The 24204-nt window shown below is 47.5% G+C and overlaps 1 protein-coding gene across 17 annotated transcripts in view; it reads left to right on the forward strand.

Moving 5' to 3' along the window:
- EPB41 (erythrocyte membrane protein band 4.1) overlaps positions 1-21962 on the forward strand; it is a 69037-nt gene extending 47075 nt beyond the window's left edge. For 12 of the 17 annotated variants that reach the window (XM_085208785.1, XM_085208783.1, XM_085208786.1 and 9 more), the window contains 7 exons: positions 937-1116; positions 13459-13863; positions 14984-15112; positions 15778-15879; positions 16362-16442; positions 17521-17628; positions 18212-21962. In XM_085208785.1, the coding sequence (XP_085064911.1) occupies positions 937-1116; positions 13459-13863; positions 14984-15112; positions 15778-15879; positions 16362-16442; positions 17521-17619 (996 nt within the window). In that variant the 3' untranslated portion in view covers positions 17620-17628; positions 18212-21962. Of the gene's footprint in view, positions 1-936; positions 1117-2813; positions 2850-13458; positions 13864-14983; positions 15113-15777; positions 15880-16361; positions 16443-17520; positions 17629-18211 lie in introns of all 17 variants that reach the window. The other 5 variants (XM_085208797.1, XM_085208798.1, XM_085208800.1 and 2 more) reach the window with 3 other exon arrangements.
- Positions 21963-24204: the final 2242 nt, after the last annotated feature.

Here is a 24204-nt window from a genome sequence, read left to right on the forward strand (position 1 = left end):
CATCTTCTTAGGTCTATGGGCTGGCTACCAACTCGAAGCATAAAAGGAGTGAATTTTGGCAATGATGCTTTTCCTGACCTTACTTTCTCCTTCTCTATAGAGTGAGGCTTGCTGTTTTCTGGCACTCTCCAGAAAAGTCGTTTGGCTTAAGCCTATTTTATGCAATAGCTTTGTGTTAAACTAACTGTTTGCTTGCAAGGGGAAGCTATTTCTAAACATATTAGTTGAACAGAGGTGACTTGCCTCGAAGTCTGTTCATTTATGCTGTAAACTGGCATTGTAGAGAAGAAATCTGGCCCTTTCCAGATCAGTAATCTAAGCAGGAGTTTCCTGCTTGATCAGCATGAAGTAAATGCTCAGCTGAGTTTTAGAGGTCTGCATCTCATCTTCAGCTCTGGAGTCTAAAGCTCCTATGGTGGCTCCTGGAGGGAGGAAATGAGATGAGAGGAAAAAAAAGGTAAAGGGATATTCTGGAACCAAAGATAACTTGTGTTAAGACAACAGAGAATAGTATAAAGAGAAGAAATGAAACTGGAGAGAAGCTTCCTAAACGTTAACTATACTTATATCCTTGAGCATTCAGGCTAGCAGAGGGGAAAAAAAAGCAAATTCAAAAGCATGAAAGAACCCAAGCAAACTTAGGCTTGCAATTTGAAAAGCCCCATGTGCAGAAAGGCCATGAGGTGACACCTCAGCAGTCACACCTGGAGATAAGCTGATGGCAGGTTTGGGTCCTGAAGGAGACGCTGTGTGGTTCTGAGTGTGGTTTGCTCAATGCAAGACCAGAAGGAAGGGAGAGGTACGTTCACAGGGTGAGCACCACTGATGGAAGGTGGCAACAACTCTGCTGAGTGCAGCTTTGCTTTGTGGCAGCATAGGCAAACTGTAGGTGCCTGTCTCTGTGTCTCTTCATTTATTCTGTCTTTCCGCCACCAGGATCTAGATAAGACCCAAGAAGAAATAAAGAAGCATCACGCCAACATCAGCGAGCTGAAGAAGAACTTCATGGAGTCTGTCCCTGAGCCTCGCCCGAGTGAATGGGACAAACGTTTGTCCACTCACTCCCCGTTCCGAACACTCAATGTCAACGGGCAGATTCCATCGGGAGCGGATGGAGTGAGTACCTGGGGTCAGGAGGGTGCCCAGGGACAGCTCTGCCACCTGAGGTCAAGCCCCAGCTGCCCCTGGGTTGGGTGAATTCAGTGTGACTGTTAGATGGGCTCTGAGAGAATCAGTGCTTTTGTTTTAGTGTCCTAAAACTGTGGGTTTTATTTAGCTGGACGAAGGAATGTGGACATTGTTCACCTGGTTTTGGTAGTGCTTTTCGTAGTGCTGTCCGTGCTGACAGTGCACTTCGCATGGCTGCTTTGGGGTTTGGTTTGTTCTTAGTACCAAAGAATGCATCTCCCCAAAGTATTAAACAAAAAAAAACAACAAAACTACCCAACAACCCAGCCCTAAATCAAAAGACATTGGCACTGTGGAGATAATATTGCAGGAATCCAGTGGGCAAACACAAGCATGGCATCAATTGCAGATGTCACTGCAGTCTCCATTTAATCCAGTCCCTGGGTTTGGTGTCACACTGGGCTCTGCTAGTGCATGTGGGTGTGCTGTGGTGAAGCAGGGCTGTCTGAGACGGCGGCCTCTGTCCTTGCAGAAGCTGTGTCTGCATGATGAGGGCTGCAGGCATTCCGAATCTCCCTGCTCATTCCCTCAAAAAAAGGGACTTTTTAGAGAAACTGAGATGGAGCAGCGATGTCTGCCAGCTTGTTTCTCTTTTGATAATGGACAGCTTCTCCCTTTGTATTAATGCTGGCACTACCTGGCTCAGATTTGAAGCTTGTGAGTGAAACTGGTCATCAGTCCCTGCAGTAACGAATGAGATTTTCATTAAAAGTGAAGAAGTTGAATCCTGGCTGCAGTGAAGGCAGCCACAGAATCTCTCCTGGCTTAACCTCAGCTTCTGCCCTTCCTGCCCACTGCTCTGCAGAGAGACTTCTGGTTGCTTTTCATGCCATTGCAAGGCTGGTGGTACTCCATAATCAGAAGTAATTCTGCAATGGGTGGAGGGTTATCAGCAGAAGCACAGGGCTTCACTGGACAAAAGTTCACTGCAGGCTTCTCAGGCCAGTGCAGGGCTTTTTTCCTGTTAGAAAAGCAAAACAAGCCCACCAAAACGAATCTGTTGTTGTGCTTGGAATTACCCTGTTTAAGACATGGATGAGCTTCACACTTTGGTTGCTGTCTCTTAGTGTAAATTCTGCAGGAGTTTGCAGAGCAGAGCATTGCAGAGCTCAGCCTGCTGCTTTGTGCACGTGCAGGTGGAATAGAGCAGGGGCCCTCCAGCTCAGCAGCTGCAGTGCAAAAATGCAATTCTTAGTTATTATTTTGTGGTGGCTGCACTTGGGGTGCTTGGGGGGGCTGCTGTGCACAGCAACTGGGTGGTGTGGATTTACCCATTGAAGGCTGCAGTGATCCACAGTGATGTGAAGATTGGTGTCAGCTCTTGATTTGCATTTCTGGAAATTCATTTAGTTTGCATTCTGCTGTGGATCTCCAGAAACGTATCTTTGCCACATACAAAGAAGGCACCTCCTGGGGGCTGTGGTTCACTTGATCTGCACATCAGTGTCAAAAGCTTGGGGACGGTGAAAATAATGCAGATAATTCATAATGCAAAGTAGTCCTGTTTCGTGGTGGTATCTTAACCCTGTGGTGGTGGCAAAAGGATATTATTCTGCCAGGGGCTGTTTTTTGCTCTTCCCATATTGCTGCAAGACGACTGAACCTTACGTGCTCTGTGTGTCCAGGTAAAGAAAGTCACTGTCCTATCTTCTGAGAGACAGGTTGGTTGGTGGGCTTGAGGTAAAGCTGCTGTTCTGATATGTGCTTCTGAATCAGAATTCTGCTATCGCAATGGCACCAAGCAAAAACTCAACAGCAGCTGCTAAATAGCATTTTTCTTTTGGCTACATGAAGTAGTTTCATAACTCACAACACCGACAGGACTTTGTGCACTGCTGCAGCTTTTGCAGCTTTCGGTTTGCTTATGTTGGTGCATGGCTGGTTGGAAAAAGCTGCATGAAGGATGTGACGGTGTGTTCGGAGAGAAAAGCAATGATGAAAGTTTAACTGTACCCTGTTCTTTTCATGTTGTCTTTCTTTCCGTTTTTCTTTTAATGATCATGTTACTCTTGCATTTTATCTTTTCTTTTGCTGCCCAGTCTCCCAGCTACTTTCTCCCTGATACTCATCACTTAGGGGTGTGCAAAGAGCCGGTCCCTAAATACCACACTGATCAGAGGAGGCTGGCTCAGCTGAGGGAGCTCAGAGCCAAGTTCTTCCTTTCATAGCCTCACCATGGCTGAGCAGAAGGGATGGAGAGCTGCCTGGATGGGTCACAGCAGCATTCCTACAATCTTTTTTCAATGAACACACCAGAGCCCTTGCATGATCCTGTGTGACGATTGACTCCTTCTGTTTTACATTCTTGAGAATCCAGGAGCAAAAGTACTGAAATGCAGAGCAAAGTTTAAGGAGTTTGGAACCGTTCCACGCTCAGCATTTCTAAGATGTAAAGATTTTTCACTTCTTCCAGCAGAATTTTCAAAGCGATGGAAATTTTGATACCGTTGTCTGAATTTTAAAGAAAAAAACAAAAAGTTTTCTATCTGCACTGAAGTATAAATGTTCTCCGTCATTTAACAGATGCTATTTTTAAGGGCACTGTAGAATAGGGAATTGTACAAAGCGTGGTCTTTGTCTGCACCATTTCTATTTGTAATGCCACAAAAGCAGACTCCCGTCCTGGACCGTTCCAATTCCAAACACATTGTCACAGGATTTGACCATGCACTTTTCTTGGAGGGCAGGCACAGAACACACGTGGATCGTGACTCAGAGACCCACGAGCTCTGTCAGATAGAGCTGTGCTTTGTAGCTCAGCCAGGGGTGTGAGCTGAGCTCCCTGGGGCTCTGCTTTCATAGCAGTGCATTTCCATGCTGACATTTGGACTGGCCAAACGCTTTGCACACCTCCAAGTATCGTTTTGGGCACTTCCCATCTGTCATTTTTGTTCATCTCTCTCTGTCTTTCTTGATCTTCTACCACGAAAGCAGACACAGGAACGTCCTCTGTTAGTGCAGGATGAAGACAAACTAAAAAAGCAGCAGATCCCTACTGAGACAACATTTCCCCGGCAAGCAAGCGAAGAAACTCTTCCAAAGGTTTCTATTCCGATTCCTGAAGAGCATAAATCACTCAAAAAGTGCCAGCTGTACTCTAGAATTTTTCCATCTCCACGTATCCCCTTTATGATGTCTTTTCTTGTGGTGGTAGCACTGACTGTTTGGTGGCTGCTCTTTCTCTGAGTGGGAACAGGGTCACGCAGAAACCTCAAGACCAAAGCTCCTGAATCTCTTGGCCGTGGCATCAGCTGCATCCTCCTTGTCCTGGGCTCTGATCTGCACAGCTCGTTGCCCCTGGGGGGGACACCCTGTGACATTTGCTTTAATCCTGCTGTTCTCTGTGTGGCTGTGATCTGGGGCCTGGCAGGAGTGGTAATGGATTGCCACGGATGTTGGGATGGCTCCCGGTCTCAGCAATATGTATTCCCAGTTGCAGATGCTTCAGCTGTAAGAGGGCAGGCTGTGTGGCAGGAGGTCTCCCTCCATGCAGCCACTGCTGAAGATTTGCTGTTAGGCTTGTTTTGAACATAAGGTGTTCACAAGCAGGATGTCTGAAGTGATCCAGAAACCCAAAGAGGCTTTTCAGCAACCTACCGAATCTAATCCATAACCACTCCTTCTCCAGGAAACTAAGTCTGGCACTGAAATACGTAGCAGTGATCATCAGTGCTGCTATTACTGTTAACTTAGAGATAGGGACAGGCAGCTTCTCATTCTCCCCGTGGGAAGCCCTTGGCAAAGCATCACAGCTTCCATCTTGCGCCCGTATTCTCATTTCAAAGCAAATGCATCATTTTGCAGGAGAAAATGCATTAGAAGGAAATATTTATTGTAAGCATAGGTCAATTATTTTTCTCTCTCTGGTGGTCTTGGTTATGCCCCAGCTGTGTTCTTTTTAATTTACGTTGAACTAACTGTAGCATGTTTGCTTAAGTCACAGGAATGGGATAACCCACTGTTACACGCGTCGCCTTTGGTAGCATGTTGATGTTCCAACCCTTCCATTTACCTGAACTGTAATAAGACCACTGTGCTCAGGCCATAGCTCCAATGTTAAAGCCATTTATTGTTTTGACTTCTCTAACAACAAGAAAAGGAACCCGTTGCATGCTGCTTGTTGTTTATTGCCTATTGTCTGGGTGATGCTCTTATTTATCCAAGTTAACTCAATAATGAATGTGGTCGAGCTGTGTAGGATGGGCAGAACCAGGTCTGCAAGCTGGAGGGAGGATGGGGCTTTGTGTCCATGGGGTTTCTTTGTGTATATAGTAATTCTGTGAGTGAACTGAGCCACCTGCTTCTCCTTCAGCAGCAATATGCTTTCTGTTGCTTTCTGTAGTGTTGGTGTAGGAAGAGTTACTTCTGAGAACAGCCTCCAGTGCCATCAGTGTTGGCAGCTGCTCCAACAGCGTAGAAGAGAAAGGAGGACAACTATCACAGGGGCCAAAATATGTGACTATATATAAATACCTGTATTTATAACCCTTCATAGATCCATATCTGTGCGAACAGTGTTATTTAAGAAGTTAGCAAATATGCTTACAGGAAAAAGGCGCAAGGCAAACTAGGTATGTGCACAGCTTGGCATGTGCTGGCTCACCTTAAGGATCCCTGTATGTGTAGAGGCTGAGGCTCTCTAAATGCTGTCTCAGAAATGTAGGTTACGAGTGAAACCCTCCATCTGATCTCCCGGAATCCTTCTGATCTGTCTGCTCTCTTGTAACACGCTCCTATTAGTTCACCAGTTTGTGCCTTTAGGACTTAAGTTTTCTGCTGAATTCCTTGGAAAGTATTCTTCCCGTTACAATACACTGCCTTTAATACACAGTCTTCCTCTTTCAGCAGTAGGAATGGCAGGTGGAAATTTGTTCAGGTGTACCACAGCCCGAAGGACAGCTGTCAGCAGCCCCAAGGAGGGCAGCTCAGGGTACGTGTGGCTGAAATTCGGGGGCACTGTGTTGAGATAAGTGGGCCTTGGAGAGGAGAGGTGGGAGAGCCTGGATGTGAAGTGCTCCTGCATTGCAGAAAATGACGGAGGGAAGAAGCTTTCCAAAAAGCTCTCCGAAACTGGAGCATGAATAACGAGATGTGGGAGCCATTCATCCTCCACAGCACGAAGGGACAGGGAATGTTTTGTTCTTCCTCTGTGTGTTCTGTCCATTTTTCATGGAGAAGAATTAACCACGCACCTCCTGCTTCCTTCCAAAAGCCATTGCTTGGGATAGCGGTCACTGAGAGCTGCTTGGGTTATTGCCCACTGTCTTTCTGAGCTGATGATAAATACTCTGAAGCCACAGCAGAGGCTTTTAGTTGCTGTCTGCCTGCCATTTCCAAAGGACCTGAAGTCTGAAAGTTTTGCCTGGTGCAGTGTTTGAACTCTGCTCAGGGTGATCTTCTTCCAGAGTGCTGAGCGATGCACTCTGTTGGCCATTGCAGCTCAGTTCTTTAATTAAGATGATTTCTCTCTCTTGCATTTTGTTGTTGAACTTTGAGATACGGCTGGATATTATCAGCACAAAAAACAACCTCTTAAACTGTACATTGAGAGAATGTTCAGGTACATTTTTTGGAGTTTACTGAACAGTTATCGTTGAAGAGCTTAAAGAAACTGAACCAATGCTTTGTATTTCTAGGGCAGCGTAGGGGCCAGTTGTCTGTATTCCTTCAGGTGGATATGGTCTTTTGTGGAGGGAGCTTATCAAGAGCAGAAACACTCCCTGGCTGATGCTGAGGTGTGTTTTGGGAATGTCTGCAGTCCGTTGTGCTCCAGCCTGCTCTTCCAGCCACTTCTTCCTCTTCTCTGTTTGCTTGTATGGCAGATGGAGCTACAGCAGTGCCCTGAAGCAACCTGCTAGGGTCTTGTTTTCGTGTGTTATGTGTATGGTGTGCATTGTGCTGTGCTGGGTGACTCCTGCACTCGCTGCATTTGCTGGATGCCCGTTTGAGGCATGGCACTGCAGGAGGGCTGCAGGGCTCTGGACCCTCTGGCTTAGTGTAAGGGCAGAGGTCTCAGGTTTTCATTAAGGAACTTACGTGTACTGAGCTCACTTCTTCCTCAGGAACAAACGTGCTGCAAAGTACTGACAGCCCATGCGATTCTTACTTCCAAAAGGAAGCTGAAAATATCTGCAGATAACCTCATCCCTGTTTACATGGGAAATGCTGATTCTTCAGCATGAGGTGCTGCAGAAAGTGACATCTCAGTGACTCTGACACGCCAGAAACACGACTGCTATGGGACTGCCAGCAGTGTTGCTGTTCAATAGACTTTCCCAATGCTTTGCAGCCTGCCTTGCTGCAGTGGGACTCATTGGTGCTCACATGTGGGTCCCAATGGCTGCGCTAAGGGACCAGCTGAGGTTCAGCCCCTTCCTCTGTTTCCATCCCGGAGCTGGTGGTTGGCTCTCTGCTGACTTTCTGAGTCTTCTTACCCTGATATCAGCTTTTCTGATCTCCGGATAAAAGGCAGAATAGTTTCTTGGGCTTTCATGCTTTGACATAAAGTGGCCATGTTTTCTTTTCCGTTACTGAAGGACAGCTGGTACTGTCTGTACCTCCTGCTGTGTGCTGCTTTGCCCAGTGGGTTAATGGACAACGAACTGAGGATTCTCTATGAGAAGATGTGCTGGGACTTGGAATTAAGGATAGGAGCAGTTTCCCTTCCATGCAGTTTATACAGCAAATGGCAAGGATACAGGGTAGGTGCTCAGTATTTACCTCCAGTCCTGGAATAAAGGGGAGAAATGAGTTTCTTGGCATTCCTCCTTTGTAGGAATGAGGTCAGACTGCCCTTACCATATCTGCACCTTGGGGTTCCTCAGGAAATTTCTAGATGAAGCATCTTTCAGTTTGTTTAAGCGTTGGCGATTCATCACTCTGAGATGATTCCAGTTTCATTGGGTTTTCTTTTTGTGGCTGTGAGTTGATTGTGCCTGTTGTGATACGCAGACTGAGGTAGGATGCTTTCCAGAAAAATGTATCCCAAAGCAGGGAGGTTACTGATTCGTTTGGAGATGTTAGGTCTCTGCTTACTCCTGCTGGTGACATGGGAGACCCTGATGTGGTGCTTTCTCATGTCTCCCTGTTGGCATCTCTTGGTTTATAACACTGGAGGGAAGGGCTGCAAGCTCTGGGTAAAGGCTGTCTGTTCTTGGGGCAGTGATTTGTGCCCCTCTGTGACCTTCTAGCAGTGGTACATGGTAGTGTTGGATCAGTTTGTGGGGACTAAGATTACTTTCTTTTTAACTACAATGCTCTCTTTTGGAACACTTTTTTGGCTTTGTATTTTTTCTCAGATTTTTCTTTGTAAATATGTACATTTATCATTAATAAATGTTATTGCAAATCAGATTCTACTTTCCACTGCTTATTAACACCAAAAGGCCTATGACCTGTGCTGAGACTCCTGGGGTAACCCTCAGTGTTGCCAAGCACCAGCAGCCCCATGCAGCTCATGCAGTGGGATCCAGGTGTGGGTCCATGAGCTGTGCCCAGTTGCAGCTGCACACATCTGGTGCAGCTTCATGCTGCTGTGCAGAGGGGCACGAGGGCTGTTGCTGCTAGCTATGCATGCCTACAGAGTGGCCAGAGTAATTTTATTTGGGGTTAAATCCAGCGTGATGCAGAATAGCTTTGTTTGCAGAGGAGCCACAAGCTTCAGCACTCTTGGAAATACTTAATGTGCCTCTAACTTCTCACTTCTGAGTCTGAAAGAGAGATCCAGTCGTTTGCTGGAAGCCTTTGGAGTGCAGAAGCATCACAGGTCGTGTGTCACTGCTCTGCCCCTCCCAGCACCCACTCTGCTCTGCTCTGAGGTGAGGATTGTGTTGCACCATTGCTGTGGCTGTGGACTCCCTGGGCTGCACGTGGCACAGTGCATCTCTGGGAGTCTTTCCCCTGGTGTTGTGTTAATTTGAGGAGAAAAATGCTCCCATCTTTTTCTGTAAGTGAAGCAGCCACGTTTGTAATGAACCAGCATCTTTCTGCTTGGCAGTGCAAGTCTTCACTTGGCTTCCAGCTGTGTCCATGGCCAGAGGTTATGCAGAGTCATTTTAACCTTACCTCCCAGCTTGTGTTCTGTGAGGTTATTTCCTTTTGGAGAAATTTGGCCTGTGCTTTGTCAGCGAGCCCAGTGTCAGAACAGGGCCTGGGCACAGCAAATGGAGCAGGCAAAGTGCAGCAGCACAGAGCTGCTGTGTGTTGGTCATAAACCCTGACAGTATCCACGTTCTGTCTTCTGCTGCTGCTAAACTGAACCTAATGCAGTGTCTGTATTGCCACACGTGGCTTCTTTTTGTTTTGCTGCAAAGGACACTTGAAATAAAAAATGCACAGCACTGAAGAGGAGCTGGAGCCTGAAGGAGATGGGGAGGGAGCAGAGTGTGGGGGGAGGAAATGCTTTTGGAACCGTCTCCCTCAGCAGCCTGAGTTTGGTGAGGCAGTGCTGATCCTGGGCTTGTTTCACCTTTCAAGGTTGATGCAGTGCACTGGAAGTGGCTGCTGTGTATCTGGTAATACCTTGGGATTCTGCTTCACAGCAGCAATTTGATCTTTTTCTTTGGCTTAAAGCACGCTGTGTATTTTCTTGCTTTGCCTTTCACTTGGGTCAAATTCTCTTTCCCTTTTCTGTTGCCTGACCAGGGCATTGTGATCACAGCAATGGCAATAGAAAAAAACAGTGGTCCAAAAATTGAAATCCATAGGGAATGGCAGTCACTTTCACGTGCCAAGCTTTTCTGAACAGCTTCTAAACTTTCTAAGTTCTATTTTTAAGGCAAAGAAGTTCTATTAGATGCAGGAGGTATTGTAAAAGAAGGATGTCTTGTTTTCTGCTTTATAATACTGTTTACTCATAGTGCTTTGACAGCTGTGGGATTGACCATTCCCCATTTGATCTGGGAGTTCTTACTGGTGAGTGTGGTTCTCTGCAAAAGCACCATTATCTGCTCATGCCTCTGTAGCCATCACCCACTCCAGTGGCCTGCGTGCATCTGTTTGGGGATAACCTAATAACATGCACCTGCTAACTGCTGCAGTGCCAGGGTGAGCAGGGAGGTGATGGGAAATAGGCACTGGGATTGAGAGCATGAAATGTGGTTGTTACAGGGAGTTAGCAGACACTGCTAAATTGTTTCTTCATGCAGGAGTTTTTTTCCACTAGAGGAAAGGTGCAGACAGCACAGAGTGCTTATCCCAGGCAGTGCAAGGAGCTGGGACGGCTGCTATACGTGGTTGTGTCCTGAGCCAGAACTGCAGGTCCTCTGACAAACGCAGGCAAGCATCACTTTGCACAAGAACACTTCAGAAATAATCCTTTCTGCCTCTGGTGTCAAAGCCTGTTATTAATTTATCCCCAGTCTGAGTTATTCTGTGTCACTTCTTACACTGCGGCTTTCAGAATCATCTCTGTCCTCAGTTTCTGCCAACATCAGGTGTGCAGAGGTCTGTGTTCAGCAGGGTGACATTTCAGTTGCGTCCGTGTGTGGTTGAATTTGTTTCTTCTGGGGCACTGCATCCCTCCTTGTGTTTTCTTTATGCTGTGTATGGCTGCAAGCACTCCATGTAGCGGGGTTGGTTCTGTGCCCGTGGGGTGGAACAGTCTGTGGGCCTCCGTGAGAACGTGCAAATCCGAGCCCTCAAAGCAGGAATGCTTTTGCATTTGTAAAGTGAAGCAAAATCATGATAAGATCAGAATGTGTAACAGATGGCCAAATTCCCAGTGAGGTGGATTGTTGTGTTTGGTTTGGTATGAAGGTAATGTTTTCTCGCCTACATGCAAACTTCATTTATAAATACAGAAACAAACATAGTCATATTGGAAAAAAATTGTGCGTAAATAGATAATTATGTGCAGAAAGAAATAGCTCCTAATTAGCCTGGCTTCTTAATAGCGGCGCAGGAAGGCAAGAATAAAAGCACTTCTGTTTAGTTGATCTTATCAGGATTTCAGTCTGCATGTCTGTAGCTGCGCTGTGCTCTGTTGCAGATGTGTGTGGCCACACCACAGAGATCATTCCAGCTTCTCTGCCCTCCTGTGCTTTCACCATGCGAGATGCTTCTAAAATGCAAATGGTTTTTCTGTATGTGAAAGGGAGCCGTGGAGTTGTTTTTATTGTATGCAGATGTTTGTCTCTTCAGTGGATCTGTGTTTGTGTGGCTGCTTGATCTGCTTTGTTTTAACTGTGGATTACATTCCTCCTTTTGGCTGAATGGGTGCCCTGGCTGGCATGGAAGGAATCTTCCTTCTAAAGCACTTCCCATTAAAATCCAGAAGATGCACTGCATCACCTCAAGATGCCGTGATTATTTTGCAAGCTTTGAAATGTAAAATTAAGATGTCAGCGTATGAATCCAGGTTTTAAAGCAAGATTAAGTCATTGGCATTCAAATCTGCTAACCTAAGATTGTATTGTTTTGTGAAGCATTGCAGTATAATATCTTCTGTTACACAGCTTGAGGATGGGGCCTTTAAAGGTCCCCTTCAACTCACATGGTTCTATGATTCTGTGATCTGTACCTTCTGGAAGAGCACGTCCAGAAGAGGTTTGTGATCAGAAACAGCACTTCCACATTTGTGCAGCCTGATCTGCTCATCACAGCACTGATCACCATCGCTTCTCTCCTATTCAGTGGATTTCCCTAAGCAGTAACAGAACTTAACAGAAGCCCAAGAGGCTGGAAATGGGAATGGATAGGCTCTTTCAGGTAATCTGTCTGTTCCATAAAGAAGCTGGGCACTGAAAAACACCTGAGAGGAATGGGAGAAGAGTCCTTTCTGGGAGTTCTACTAAAATAAGCTTCTATTTGTTCTACACAAAGCAGTTATGCTTCTTAAAATACTATTGAGCTGTGCCATTAGAGGATGTCAGTAAGGCTGAAAGCTTCTGATGGATCACAGATGCATTGTACCAAATAACCCACGGCCTTCAGACGTCACTTTTTAAGTGTAAGTTACAGTTTGTTGGTTGCCCAGAGAGTCTTCATAACAGAAGGTGATGCAATGCTTTCTGTTCATCTTCATGCCATCGCCAAAATTAGAATTAAAGGTGACAACAGTGGATGAGCCATGCTTGAATGAAGATGTAATCTTGGATATACAGATATGTGCCTGTTTTTATAGCTTACCAGAAGTCATCTGTGAGGCTGTCAATTATGGGTAAGAATTAGCAGTAGCATTGATTTCAGTGGCACCTCATTCTTTTTTTCTCCTTGTTGCCTGATGCTCAATGAAGCACATGTCTAAAATTGTACTTGCAGATTATTCTGCCCTTCCTTAAAGGCATCCTAGCATGTGAATGAGAGAAACACCATTTCTGGGGCATGGCTGGGTTGCAGCCATCGCTCACAGCTGGCACTGAAGATGCTCTCCTAAGCATAAGTGTGTATAATCACTTGGAAAGACAGCCCATTTGTGCTACAGCTCTGTTTTGCTCATGTTTTAACTCTTCTCTTTTTGTCACTGTTGCTTTCCTGCTGGCTAGAGGGCTCCCGGAGAGAAGACCTACTTGGGAACTTGTTAATGAGCTGAATGGAAGGCAGAATAGCACCAGCTTTAGCCAGCTTCTCTGGCTTCTGAAATATCCCAGGTGCCATAGATGTGCTTGCTTGCTCCTTGGAGGGCTGCATTGCTTTATTCTGGTCTTCTGCATGCTATCACCAATGCCAATGATGCTGTACTGCAGGAGGTTTAGCTATTGCAAAGGTTTCTGTTATCCCAGAGACCAGCAGCAAACTGGTTGCAGGGAGGTGGCATTCCCAGGTGCTGGGAGCCAGCAAAGCACGGGCTCTGCAGGTTGGTGCTGCATGATCCTTCTGGGTTTATTCCCTTACACTCCATGTGCAAATTTAAACAGCGTAAAATATTTCAAGGAGTTAAAAGCAGAATTGATGCGTGGCTGTAGTGTCACTGGTGGTTTTGTCTGTGTGCAGAGGTCTCCACTTGCAACACTGAAATCATTCCTGTTTTCAAACTGGGCAAAGAGTGTGAAGCAGCGGTTCTTTGGTTCTTCATTTAATTTTGTTTTAATGTTAATGCATTACACTGTCATTGCATGGATTGCTGACCTACCAGGAGGCCTGTGTCAGTAAATCCATCACATTTCAAAGGATTTCAAGCTCTTAAATGTTCAGAATCCACTGCTGCTGCGCTCACTGATGGAGATGCTGTAAGAGACCAATGTTTTGCTTCATGTCTTCCTGTTCTTCCTAACCCTCTTTCTCTCTCTTTCTCTCTCTCTCTGGCCTTCTTGTGTATCCCTTTCTTTGTAGAATATGAATGACTTTCTCTGCAGAGAGGATGTGGCTGAAGAGCCAAAGTGGAAAAGTGTTAACCCTGGCTCTGAATGGGAGGGCCCAAGGCAGTCGGTAGCTTTTAGCGAGACCCCAGTGCCGCACACCTCCGAGCCTCCTCCACGTGCTGCATCCCCCGCCAGCAGCCAGGACCACGAGGAGGAGCCGAGCCGTGCCCAGGGCTCCCGTGCAGCTGTGGAAGAGCTGGTGGCTGGCTCTGAGCTGCCTGAGCCCACCGCAGTCCCTGCTGCCCCTCTGCTGCAGCCCCAGGGAAGAGCGGAGGCGGCGGAGGCCGGCGAAGACAGATTGGTGGGGGAGCTCGATGGCGAATGTCATGGCTCGAGCAGTGCGAGCCAGCTGCCCGTGGTCATTCGCTGCTTCCAGGTAGCCCTGCTGTCCCCACACCTCCCTGATTGGCTTGGGAGTGGAACCCCAAACACTGCAGCAAGCAGGTGCTCAGACCCACGAGGAGGAGTTGTGCTTCCTCGGCTTGGGCGCTGTCTTGGCGCTGAGGACCCGGTCCATGTCCTGCAGTCGGTGTGCGCCAGCCCCTCTCAATTGATCCCTGCACTAAACACAAGCTGTGCTTCAGCACAATGCCATTTGCCTTTCTGCAATGAAAGTGTCCTCTGACATCCCTAAAAGAGGAGCATTTAGGTTTTCGCCATCTCCTGTACTGCAGGGCTGAGCCTTAGTGCAGCACAGCGAATTGGATGCGTTGTCAAGTGTGCTTCCATGAGACATAGGCATTGACATCGTTTTCTCCTCCCCACCTTGAGAGGCATTTTTGCCTGCTTCAGTGTTCCTGAACGTGAATTGCTTCCATTCCAATAGATGTCTGCTTCCCCTCTAACAACTGGTGGCAGCGGTCAGATTTGGGACTGCAAACAGCCGTGGAGTGACTGGGGCAAACACTGCGGGGCTGAACTAACTCTTCTTTGGGATGATTATCACCAGGTGGTGGACAGCTGATTTCTTTCCTCCTCATTTCTCTTCCAAGATGTCACGTTTCTGTTTTGTCTGACATTGATTTAATAAAAGTTGAAGGCCTAGGATGAGACGAGGGTTTTTAGTGAAATGTTCCGCCTGTCGTCAGGATGAAACTTCTCAGCGGTGAGCAAGTCTCCATTTGTCCAGGGGTTGTGTTAATTGTATCAGTAAGCGAGGGTCATCTCTTACTGGCAGCTGGCCGGGGAGCTTCTAGTAATTAGAAAGTTCGTAATCAGGTGAGATGTTCCTTAAGGCATGGTGACACTGCTTGGAGCCTCACTGCCTTTGTTGGGCTGAGATGGTGCCATGGTATCTGGAGGGTTTTCTGTCTGTTAAATCCTTACACGGAGCTTTGAGAAGTGTGTTGGAGCAGAGGCTTAGCAGTGGAGGTTCCAGGCTGACCTTGGTTCCCACAGAGCTTTTATCAGATCAGTGTCAGAACATTTGCAGACCACAGTTGTGATGTGGAAATATTGAAGGGCACTGACTGAGCTCTTTCACACCTGTCTCACAGCCACCCCTAGTGAAGACACAGACAGTCACCATCTCAGACGTGTCCAATGCTGTCAAAAGTGAAATTCCAACGAAAGAAGTTCCCATCGTTCACACGGAGACGAAGACCATCACCTACGAAGCTGCACAGGTAAGGTGTGTTCTGATTAATTTTCCAGGAGCTTAATTAAGCCCATCCTAACATGCAGCTCCTTGGGGTGATCCTGCAGCACCACCTGGTGCTGCCTGCCTTCCTCTGAACAGCTGAGCCACAGCACGGGTTATGGTCTGTACTTGCAGGCATGCAGTGATTTTGGAGTAGCAGCATTTTTAGCATCCCTGAAGAATAATTACCTTTTCAAGATGTGCATGCAAACAGAATTTATCTTCAGCTCTGGGATGCAGATCAGGCTGTGCACATTTGGCTAGAGCTGGCTTTTTTTGTGCAGGAGCTGGCTTGGCTTGGTTCCCCCAGTTCTCTTTGCTGTTTATGCCTCTTCAGAACTCTATAAACGTTTTTGGAAACGTTTGAAGATTCTCCTTTAGTCCTCAATACTGAAACAGGTGTTGAGGTGATGGATCTGTATGTTTCCAGTCCTGGGGCTTTGTGCTGAGCCTCCTGGGATCAACAAAGTCCTTGTTGTGCAGCTGAGAGTCCTTCAGCCAGCTGCAGAGGGGGTCACTTTGTCTCTTAATTCCTGCATCTGCTTCTGAGGTGGGATTTGTACTCAGATTGCAGCCTGCTCTGCTGAGGTGGAGCCCCTGTTTCCATCACTGCTCACAGAGGCTGATGGTGTTTGTTTTTGTCTCCCACAGACAGATGGTGGCAATGGAGATTTGGACCCTGGCATCCTGCTCACTGCTCAGACCATCACATCAGAGACCACCAGCAGCACCACCACCACACAGATCACCAAGGTAATGAGATGAAGCAGTGACAACAGAAACAACAAAGTAAAGCAGCAACGTGATAAAGAGATGGGCAGAATTGAATAACAAAAAAAAAAAAGCTTACATTCCTGTTCCTTTCCAAAAAAATGTGACTATCACCTGAAACAAAGCTTGAGGGTCCCAGAACTGCCTGTGCTGTATTAAAACTATAGATGATGTATTACATGGAGTCAGGTCTGGATGTTGGCTGTAGCTGTCCTGTGAGACAACAGGAGAGAAATGCACTGTGAGTCAAAGCTCTTCGTTGGCGCAGTTACAAGAAAAGATCATTGAATGCTTGACAGTGTTTGTCTATGAGCAGTGGCAGTTTTCCTGTGTGATTTTGATACTCTGGTATGACAGCAGTACTTGGTAATCCTATTTTTGGATACCATCTTTAGGCAGACAGCCCCAGTGCACTCGAATTCCTTTTCGCTTCTCAGCTAACAGCAGTTTTCCTTTTGTGTCAGACTGTGAAAGGTGGCATTTCAGAGACACGGATTGAAAAGAGGATTGTCATCACAGGAGATGCAGATGTGGACCATGACCAGGTAGGAGTCTGGATGCAGGTCAGAAGAGCTTCTCAGCATTGGCACAGGCTGCAGCCATGCTGTCTTTCTGAAGATAATTTAAACAGAAAATAACCTAGGGATTGTTTCCTGGGTAAAAATAAAGCTCTAAAGCTGATTTTAATAATAAATTCCTTTTCGACAGTAGGCAGTTTCATAACTGGGACAGCAAAGCTTAATTCTGCTCTGAAACTGATATTGGCAACAGTGTTTTGATAGAATTGCTTTGGAAAATTACGATTTAAAAAAAATCTGCAGGAAAATGAAATAAGTTTTTCGTGGTATCTGGATTATCTGCATTAATTTTCTCAAACCTTACAAGAGAGATTGCTGCAGTGCAGTGCCGGAAGTTGTTCCGTAGCACTCAGCACCCCTGGAGAAGAGGTGCCTGCATTAAATCTCACAGGCTTTATATGAGAGCCTTTCTGATGAGTCAGCCTCACTGGCCTGCAGCGTGTGTTGGAAGTGATGGTTTTGTCATCAGAGAATCATACGTTAGATTTAATTTTAGTTGCAGCTATCACGGGCCTGGAAAACACTTGTACAACAAGAACTAGTTAGTTAATTCTGACAGCAAATGCCTGAGAACGTCTGCAACTTGCTAGTCATGCTTGCTGGAAGAATAAACAGAGTTTGCTTAATTGCTCCTATCCGTCTTCTAACGGGGGCAGCTGAGAGATGTGATTTGTTCTTAGAAAACCATCTTGCCTTTAACAAATAGCCCAGTGCCACTGAAAGCTGTGCTCTGCCCAGCTCCCAGAAACGAGCACATTTCCTCTGCGTGGAGCTCATGGCCAAGTATTGTGTACAGATCCTAAATGGCCCAGTGATTCCAGCACCTCGTCACCGTGCTCCCGTTGGGATCAGGAGCCTTCAGGACATGGGAATTCTCTGCTGGGTGTAATGTGCACCATTGATTCCTGCCTTGCCTTTAAACCATGCTTCCTTCCAAACTGCAGCCAGGCGGCTTTGCTTTCCTTTCTTTCTGCCCAGAGTTAGAAATAGGCTCTTGTTACCTCGAGCTCCCTCTGGCCCTTGTCTGAGATGTGCTCTCTTGCAGGTCCTTGCTCAGGCCATAAAGGCAGCGAAGGAGCAGCACCCGGACATGTCGGTGACCAAAGTGGTTGTGCACCAGGAGACTGAGATTGCAGAGGAGTAGCAGGGCTGAGTAAGTAGGGAGACCACGTGCCATAAAGGACAGTGCTGTTCCTCTTCAGGGCAGGCAGCTGATGTCAGTGCAAGGGAAGTTTGGCTCAACATGGTCAGAATTTAAGGAAAATTACTGTTGTTCACCAAGCAGTCCTGCTCAGACTGTTCCTATTGAATCTTTTAAGGCTGGTGTAGCAGTCAGAAACACAGGCTTATTCTGAAGTGGAAGTGAGCCCCCAAAAAAGGTGTAAAAGAAGTGAGATGGGTGATGGGGCTGTTCTGTCACACCTCTCATCTCCAGCTCCTCGAGAGCATCCTGAACTGCAGGTTCCACAGATCCCTGCCTGTGTCACCTCGGGGCAGTGGGCTCCTGCTGCTCCTGACCTGCCTGAAGCATCACTTCTTTGGTGGCTCTTAAAATTGGTGCTTTGGAGACAGACACAGGACATTGCTGGGACAGATGCCCAGCTGTGCAGAGCCCGGGCTCACCCGTAGCACTGCCAGCAGCTCGTCTCATCTCTCCAGTGACTTCAGGGGAGCACATTCCTTTTTGCAGAGAGATGACTGTCAATAGTCATAGCTTACCCTGTTTCTCTTTCTAGGAAGTGTTCTTTCCAGATGATACCAGGAAATAAAACGGAGCAAAACTACAAAACAACTACCTGGAGCACAGAGACCTCAGAGCTACACGACTTTATCCTCAGAGACTGAAATTCATATCACTTAGCTGGATTTACGCTTCACCATTTTACTTGGGATTGTCCAGAATGCACTGGATCCTCTCGGATATAGTTTGTTGGTTGTTTTTTTAAATATATATATATATAATTATATATATATATAGTGACAAACAGTATGCCATATTTCTAACTGTACTAAATATTTTTACAGGTTTTCAAATTTGCATTCCCTCTCACAGCTTCTTCAGATGCAGGCTCAGACACAACCCACAGGGCTCTTAGGGTTGCTTGGTGGGTTTTTCTTGGTGGTTTTTGTTGTTGTTGTTGTTTTTTTAAAGTCTTATTCCCTCAGCCTGGTTAGGCATCATGGAGGTACAGCCACACCAGAGCATATCCTGACTGCAGGATTTGTACACACATTCAGAAAGCAGTGAGTCCTTCTGCCAGAAGAGCCACTTGAAAAGGTCAGACTTGAGTTTGTGCAGCATTTCCAATTAATTACCTCCGTTTGTAGCTGTAAGCAGTGTGAGACTCCTGCAGAACACCCAGGCACAGAGCAGGGCTTCTACCTTCACCGTGAGCTTCATAGAACCATTAAGGTTGGGAATCTCAAATCACCATCCCAACCCCCCCATGCCCACCCAACCCTCATCCTTTGGACTTTCCTCACATTTGGGTGTTGGACCCCCAGTGTCTGAATGCAGTAGGGTTGTGTGGTGTAACACATGCACACATCCTCGTAGTTGGCTAGCTTAAGGAATACTGGAAGTTGCTTCGAGTACCTTATACTGTGAATTCTAGAGCTTTAAGAGGACTGTGGTAGATACTTCCCCTCCTCCCATGCATCCCTGCTGAGTGCTCCCTGCCTGGTTGTGTTTTCTAGATGTCATTAAATTAAAAAGCCCTTAGAAGTGTGCGTTTAGGAGATTTGGACTCTGGATGCTATTAAGATAGTCTTATGCAGCATTCACAGTAACTGATTTTTTTTCTTTCTGTATCATAGTTTTTCACTTGTTGGTATTCTTTTTCTAATTTTTAAATGAGTTTTTTTTTTTCCCCCCTGTTATGGGTTGTTTTTGTTTTTTTCCCCCCTCCTGGTGCTATTTAAAGCTGAACACATTACCCACATATCAGGGCAAGGTGTTGCATCCTGCTTTGATTTAATTTAAAATCCTATAGCCAGTCCTTCCCCAGGCCTGCAGGCTGCATTGGGAGAGGGAACCTTAGGAGGTGTCACAGTGCTGGTTGCAATAAAGCCAATTGTGGAAAGCAGTGCAGCACTCTGGGAGTGCTGCCTCCCCTCCTGCATGCCGGAGGAAGGATCTGTCCTTCGTGGCTGCCTTGCTGGAATGAAACACCAGGGCTCTTATCTGCATCTTTGGGCTGAGCTTACAGACCACATACAAAATATCTTAAAAATAGATATTAAAAAAGAAAGAAAGAAAGAAAAGCACGTAATGTGAAGTTTGTTTGTGGAAGCCCCAGCCCCCTCACACCCATTCCCAAACCCTTGGCCATCCCCACTCGGTGGATGTGACCCAGGTCTCACTGCTGCTCCCTCCGTTGCTCCCAGTGCTGAGCTCCATGGGAGTGCTGTCACCATGCCCTGGTTTCTCCTTCCAGCATCTAAACACGAAAAAATAAAGCTGTGTATAGTCTGCCTAACGCTTGTGAGCAGTAAGATTTGGAAGATGCAATTTTTTATTATTTTTTATTTAGTGTAGTGTGGCACATAGGTAGCTGAAGGCGTGGAGCGCTCCGCTGCCGCTCCCCAGTCAAGGATGGAGGAAAATGGCAATAAAAAATCCCCTGCTCTCTGCTCTTTTAAACTTGAATGATTTGTTTCTGAAGTCACTGGAGTTAGCTGAGGCTGCAGGGACAGCAAACAGCCCTCAGACTGCATTGTGGCTCCGTGTCACTTCTCAGATTCAGGTGCACGTGTCGTTAAGCTGTCAGTATTGATCGGAGCCCACACTGAGAACACAGGGGCTGCTGGATGCGTGGCTGTGAGCCTCATGGATGGCTGAGCTGCAGCCTCCCCTCCGGCTGCTCCAGGGCTCAGTGCCCTCCTGGAGCATCCTGTGCTGCCCATTAGCTCACACCTTCCTATGTCCACCTGAGCAGCCCCTCCCTTGCTTTCCCTGCAGCACAGCCCTTCCATCACGCAGCATCTCTGCTCCCTGTCCCTTTTCCAGGAGCTGAGTTCTTTGCTCCTGCATTCCCAGCTCACTGCGTCTCGTTGGCCAGGAACTGGGTGCACGTTAAGAGAATTTCAGAGCTTTACAGTGGTGAATTTAGCACTTAGAGGCACTCAGCAGTCACAAGAGTTGAGGGGAGCACCATGCAAGGCTGGTGCTTGGCCAACGGGCGACCTGCAGTCACGAGAGGCATCACCAAGAGGCTGCACGAGTGTGCACTAACACAGCTGCATATGCCCCTTTTTAAGAGGTCACAGAATAGAATAGCTATTCTTTTTTCTTTTTTTTTCCTATGTTTTTTTTTTTCTATTTTTCCTTCCTGCATTTTAGGTGGTTCTTTTCAAGCTGTTCATCCTCACGCTTCCCTCTTTTCACCTCTCGCTTTCCTCGAGCGCTTCAAACAAGACAGAGTTCCTCCCCATGGTGAGAGCTCTTGCTGGGGTGGCTTTGGGCAGCAAAGTGCTGCTGGGCACCAGGCAGCTCCTGCCTGTGGGGCTGAAGGCAGCATTGCTCTGTGCAGCACTGCTCTGTGCAGCACTGCTCTGTGCAGCACTGCTCTGTGCAGCATTGCTCTGTGCAGCATTGCTCTGTGCAGCATTGCTCTGTGCAGCACTGCTCTGTGCAGCACTGCTCTGTGCAGCATTGCTCTGTGCAGCACTGCTCTGTGCAGCATTGCTCTGTGCAGCATTGCTCTGTGCAGCACTGCTCTGTGCAGCACTGCTCTGTGCAGCATTGCTCTGTGCAGCACTGCTCTGTGCAGCACTGCTCTGTGCAGCACTGCTCTGTGCAGCATTGCTCTGTGCAGCACTGCTCCAGCTGGCAGCCCCGGTGTGCAGCCCGCTCCCCTTCCTGCACCAGGTTGTTAAATCTCACTGTGTTAGGGACAAAGCAACTAAGGTCTATTTTTATGAATGTTCCCAGCTCTTCCCACTCCACAAATTCACCCAGAGACTGTCTTGATTGTATAATATACATTATATGGAAGCTATTTATATATGAATGAATGTTTTTATAGAAGGAGCGGAGCTCGTGACCCGTGCTCATCCATTAAATCTGGCTCCAGTCACCAAACAGCAATTTCTGGGGTATTACCCACGGACTGTCTGACTTCTGGTTTAAAGAACTGTGGTTTGCCGATTTCCTAATTGTACAATTACCTGAAGAGGTGGTAGTGCCCTGACCTTAGAGATTAAACTTGTAAAAACACACAAAAAAAAAAAAGTTAGTTGAGATATGAAGGAGCTTTGTAAAGTTTTTAAGGCAATGGTGAATTGTCTAGGCTAGCTGTTTACACTCTTCTTTATAAAAATAGAAACCTATTGGCAGATCTTTATAGATTGAATAGTGATGGGAGCTGTTATTTTGGACTTTCATAGTAAATCAAAGGGAAAGTTGCCGTAGCATTTAGACAGACGTAAGTGTTCGGTATTGCTTCTTGTATTGCATTTTTCAATAAATTTTCAAACAAAACCACATCCTTGCCTCCCAAACGGTTTCCTTGCCAGCTCTCTTCCCAGCACCTCTCCCTGCAGTTCACTCCATGCCCTCTGCAGCCCCGGGTTGGGATGGGATCCCCAAAAGCAGAGCCTGAGCACCCAGCTTCCCCCACAGCATCACAGCATCACGTTAACAGGTGAGCGCTTCTGCAAAGCAACCACTGCCCAACCCAGAATGGCTGTGACCAAACCAGAGCAGAGGTGCTGTCTGACGCCACTTTTAGCTTTTTTTGCTTGGCTGGGGAGGCATCCATCCCATCCACAGCATCCTTAAGAGCAGCAGAAACACCAACAGGAGTGCTGACACGGCACACTTGGCGGTGCTGCACGGGGGCTGGGGGCCAATTGGCTCTCGAACTGCTCCATGTTTTCAACTGCAACCCGCTGCAGGCACAACTTAAAAGAGAGCCATAGAAATCAGCCACAAATAGTTGGGAAACGGCCGCTGCTGGAGCTGCCTCTTCCATCACAGCACGGTGTGACTGACCCAGCACAAAGATGAAGCTGAAAAGCGCATCGGGTCGCTGAGCCAGCGGTGCCCCAGGCTCTGAGGTTTGTCCAACCCCATTAGGATCACTGTGTGCGCCAGCGAGCCCAAAATGCTCCTTAAATAACCCTGCCTTGGGGCTGGGGAGGGCTGCTGAAGTGCCCAGTGCACGACCCAGACAAAACCCTGTCCCTGCAGGAGCAGCCCTGTGCCATAGAGGGAAATGGAGAAGGGCAGAAACACGAGTTTGGGGCAGAAAGAGCAAAACATTCAGCTGGTGAGGTGAGGAGTTGGCCCTGCATCCCTTTAACCCCTGCCTCAGTTTCCCCCCCATGCAGAGCCTGCCTGCAAGGGAAATAAAAACAGGCAAACAAACACCGTGGAAATGTAAAGGAATTCCAATAAAAAGGAAAACCACCAAACCCAAAGGAAAACCACCAATCCCAAAGCACACCTCCTGAGGGGCCCCACACCCAGGCTCTGTCTCACAGCTCCCATCCATTTAGAGGAGCCAAAGCCACTGCTCCCCCACTCCCACCCTTCTCCAGATCCCATTGGGAGCGGAACGTTCCCATCCGCATCCTATGGGGATATTTTTAGGCTGTTGATGCCATTTTGGGAGCCAGAATGTGGCTGCTGTAGGCAGGGTCAGTGCTGTCACTTGTGACACCCAGCACCCACAGCCCCTCTCCCTGCCCAGGAGCCACGAGGGGCACCTCAACCCCTGCATCCCAGTGATGGGGATGGGGCTGGAAACTCTCCCCTGCTGCATCAGCCCCACCAAGATCTCTGGGCTCCATGCACTGTAGCACCAGCACCTATGGGTGCTGCAGCTCCAGTGCCCCCATAATTGCCTGATCTCTGTTCCCATCAGCAAGATTCAGGGCTCAGAGCATCCCTCCTGCTCTGCACAGCACACAGCCCCGTGCCACACCATCTCCAGGAGGCCCAGCCCAGAGCACACCACCACACCACACCAGTACAGCCCAGTTTCTGCTCCACACTGTGCTTCTCAGACACCACAGCACTCATAATTACATCACGTTGGTGCACTCCATCACCACTGCATCCCCTCCTCCAAGCAGCCAAACCTTTCAGTCCATTTCTTGGGGACGGAGACCTCAGTGCTATGGGGTACATCCAGGGGGAAAAGGAGAGCACAAAGGGGCATTTTTAAGTCACATCATTCTGGAAGTTTTGTATTTGGAACCTCTGCTTGGAGGAACTGAGGGAGCTGAGCCATTAACGCTGCCTTGGGGTTAATTATCACCAAGGAGTTAAAGGGTTCTACAGGAGAGAGCCAACATAGTGCCAGGCACCCCTGACCTTCTCCAGGTGTTTTGTTGGAGTGGGAACAGATGCCAAGTTCCCATCCTTACAATCTGAGGTGCAAACAGTAAATTCAGGCTTCAGAACTCAGCTTCCCAATGGGACCCTCCCAAACCTACAAAGGCTGCAACAAAACAAGCAACCTCAGCCAGGTTCCGAGCACTGAGATGTGAGCTCAGAGCTCACTGCCACAACCAACCAAAGGTAATGCCCTAAATCCCACGCACAAAGGTCAGAAGCCTCCATCACTGCAGGGCACAACCCATCCCTGCATGGACCCTCCTTAACCACTGGGATCTCATCAAGTGGCAGCGCTGAGCCCTCTCACCTTCCCCTCCTCCACACACTGCCAGTGCACAGAGATTTATAGCAGGGAGAGCCTTCCCTAAATAATGTACCAGCACT

This window comes from Meleagris gallopavo, chromosome 25, assembly GCF_905368555.1.
Source record: "Meleagris gallopavo chromosome 25, MGAL_WU_HG_1.1, whole genome shotgun sequence".
Lineage (NCBI taxonomy): Eukaryota > Metazoa > Chordata > Aves > Galliformes > Phasianidae > Meleagris > Meleagris gallopavo.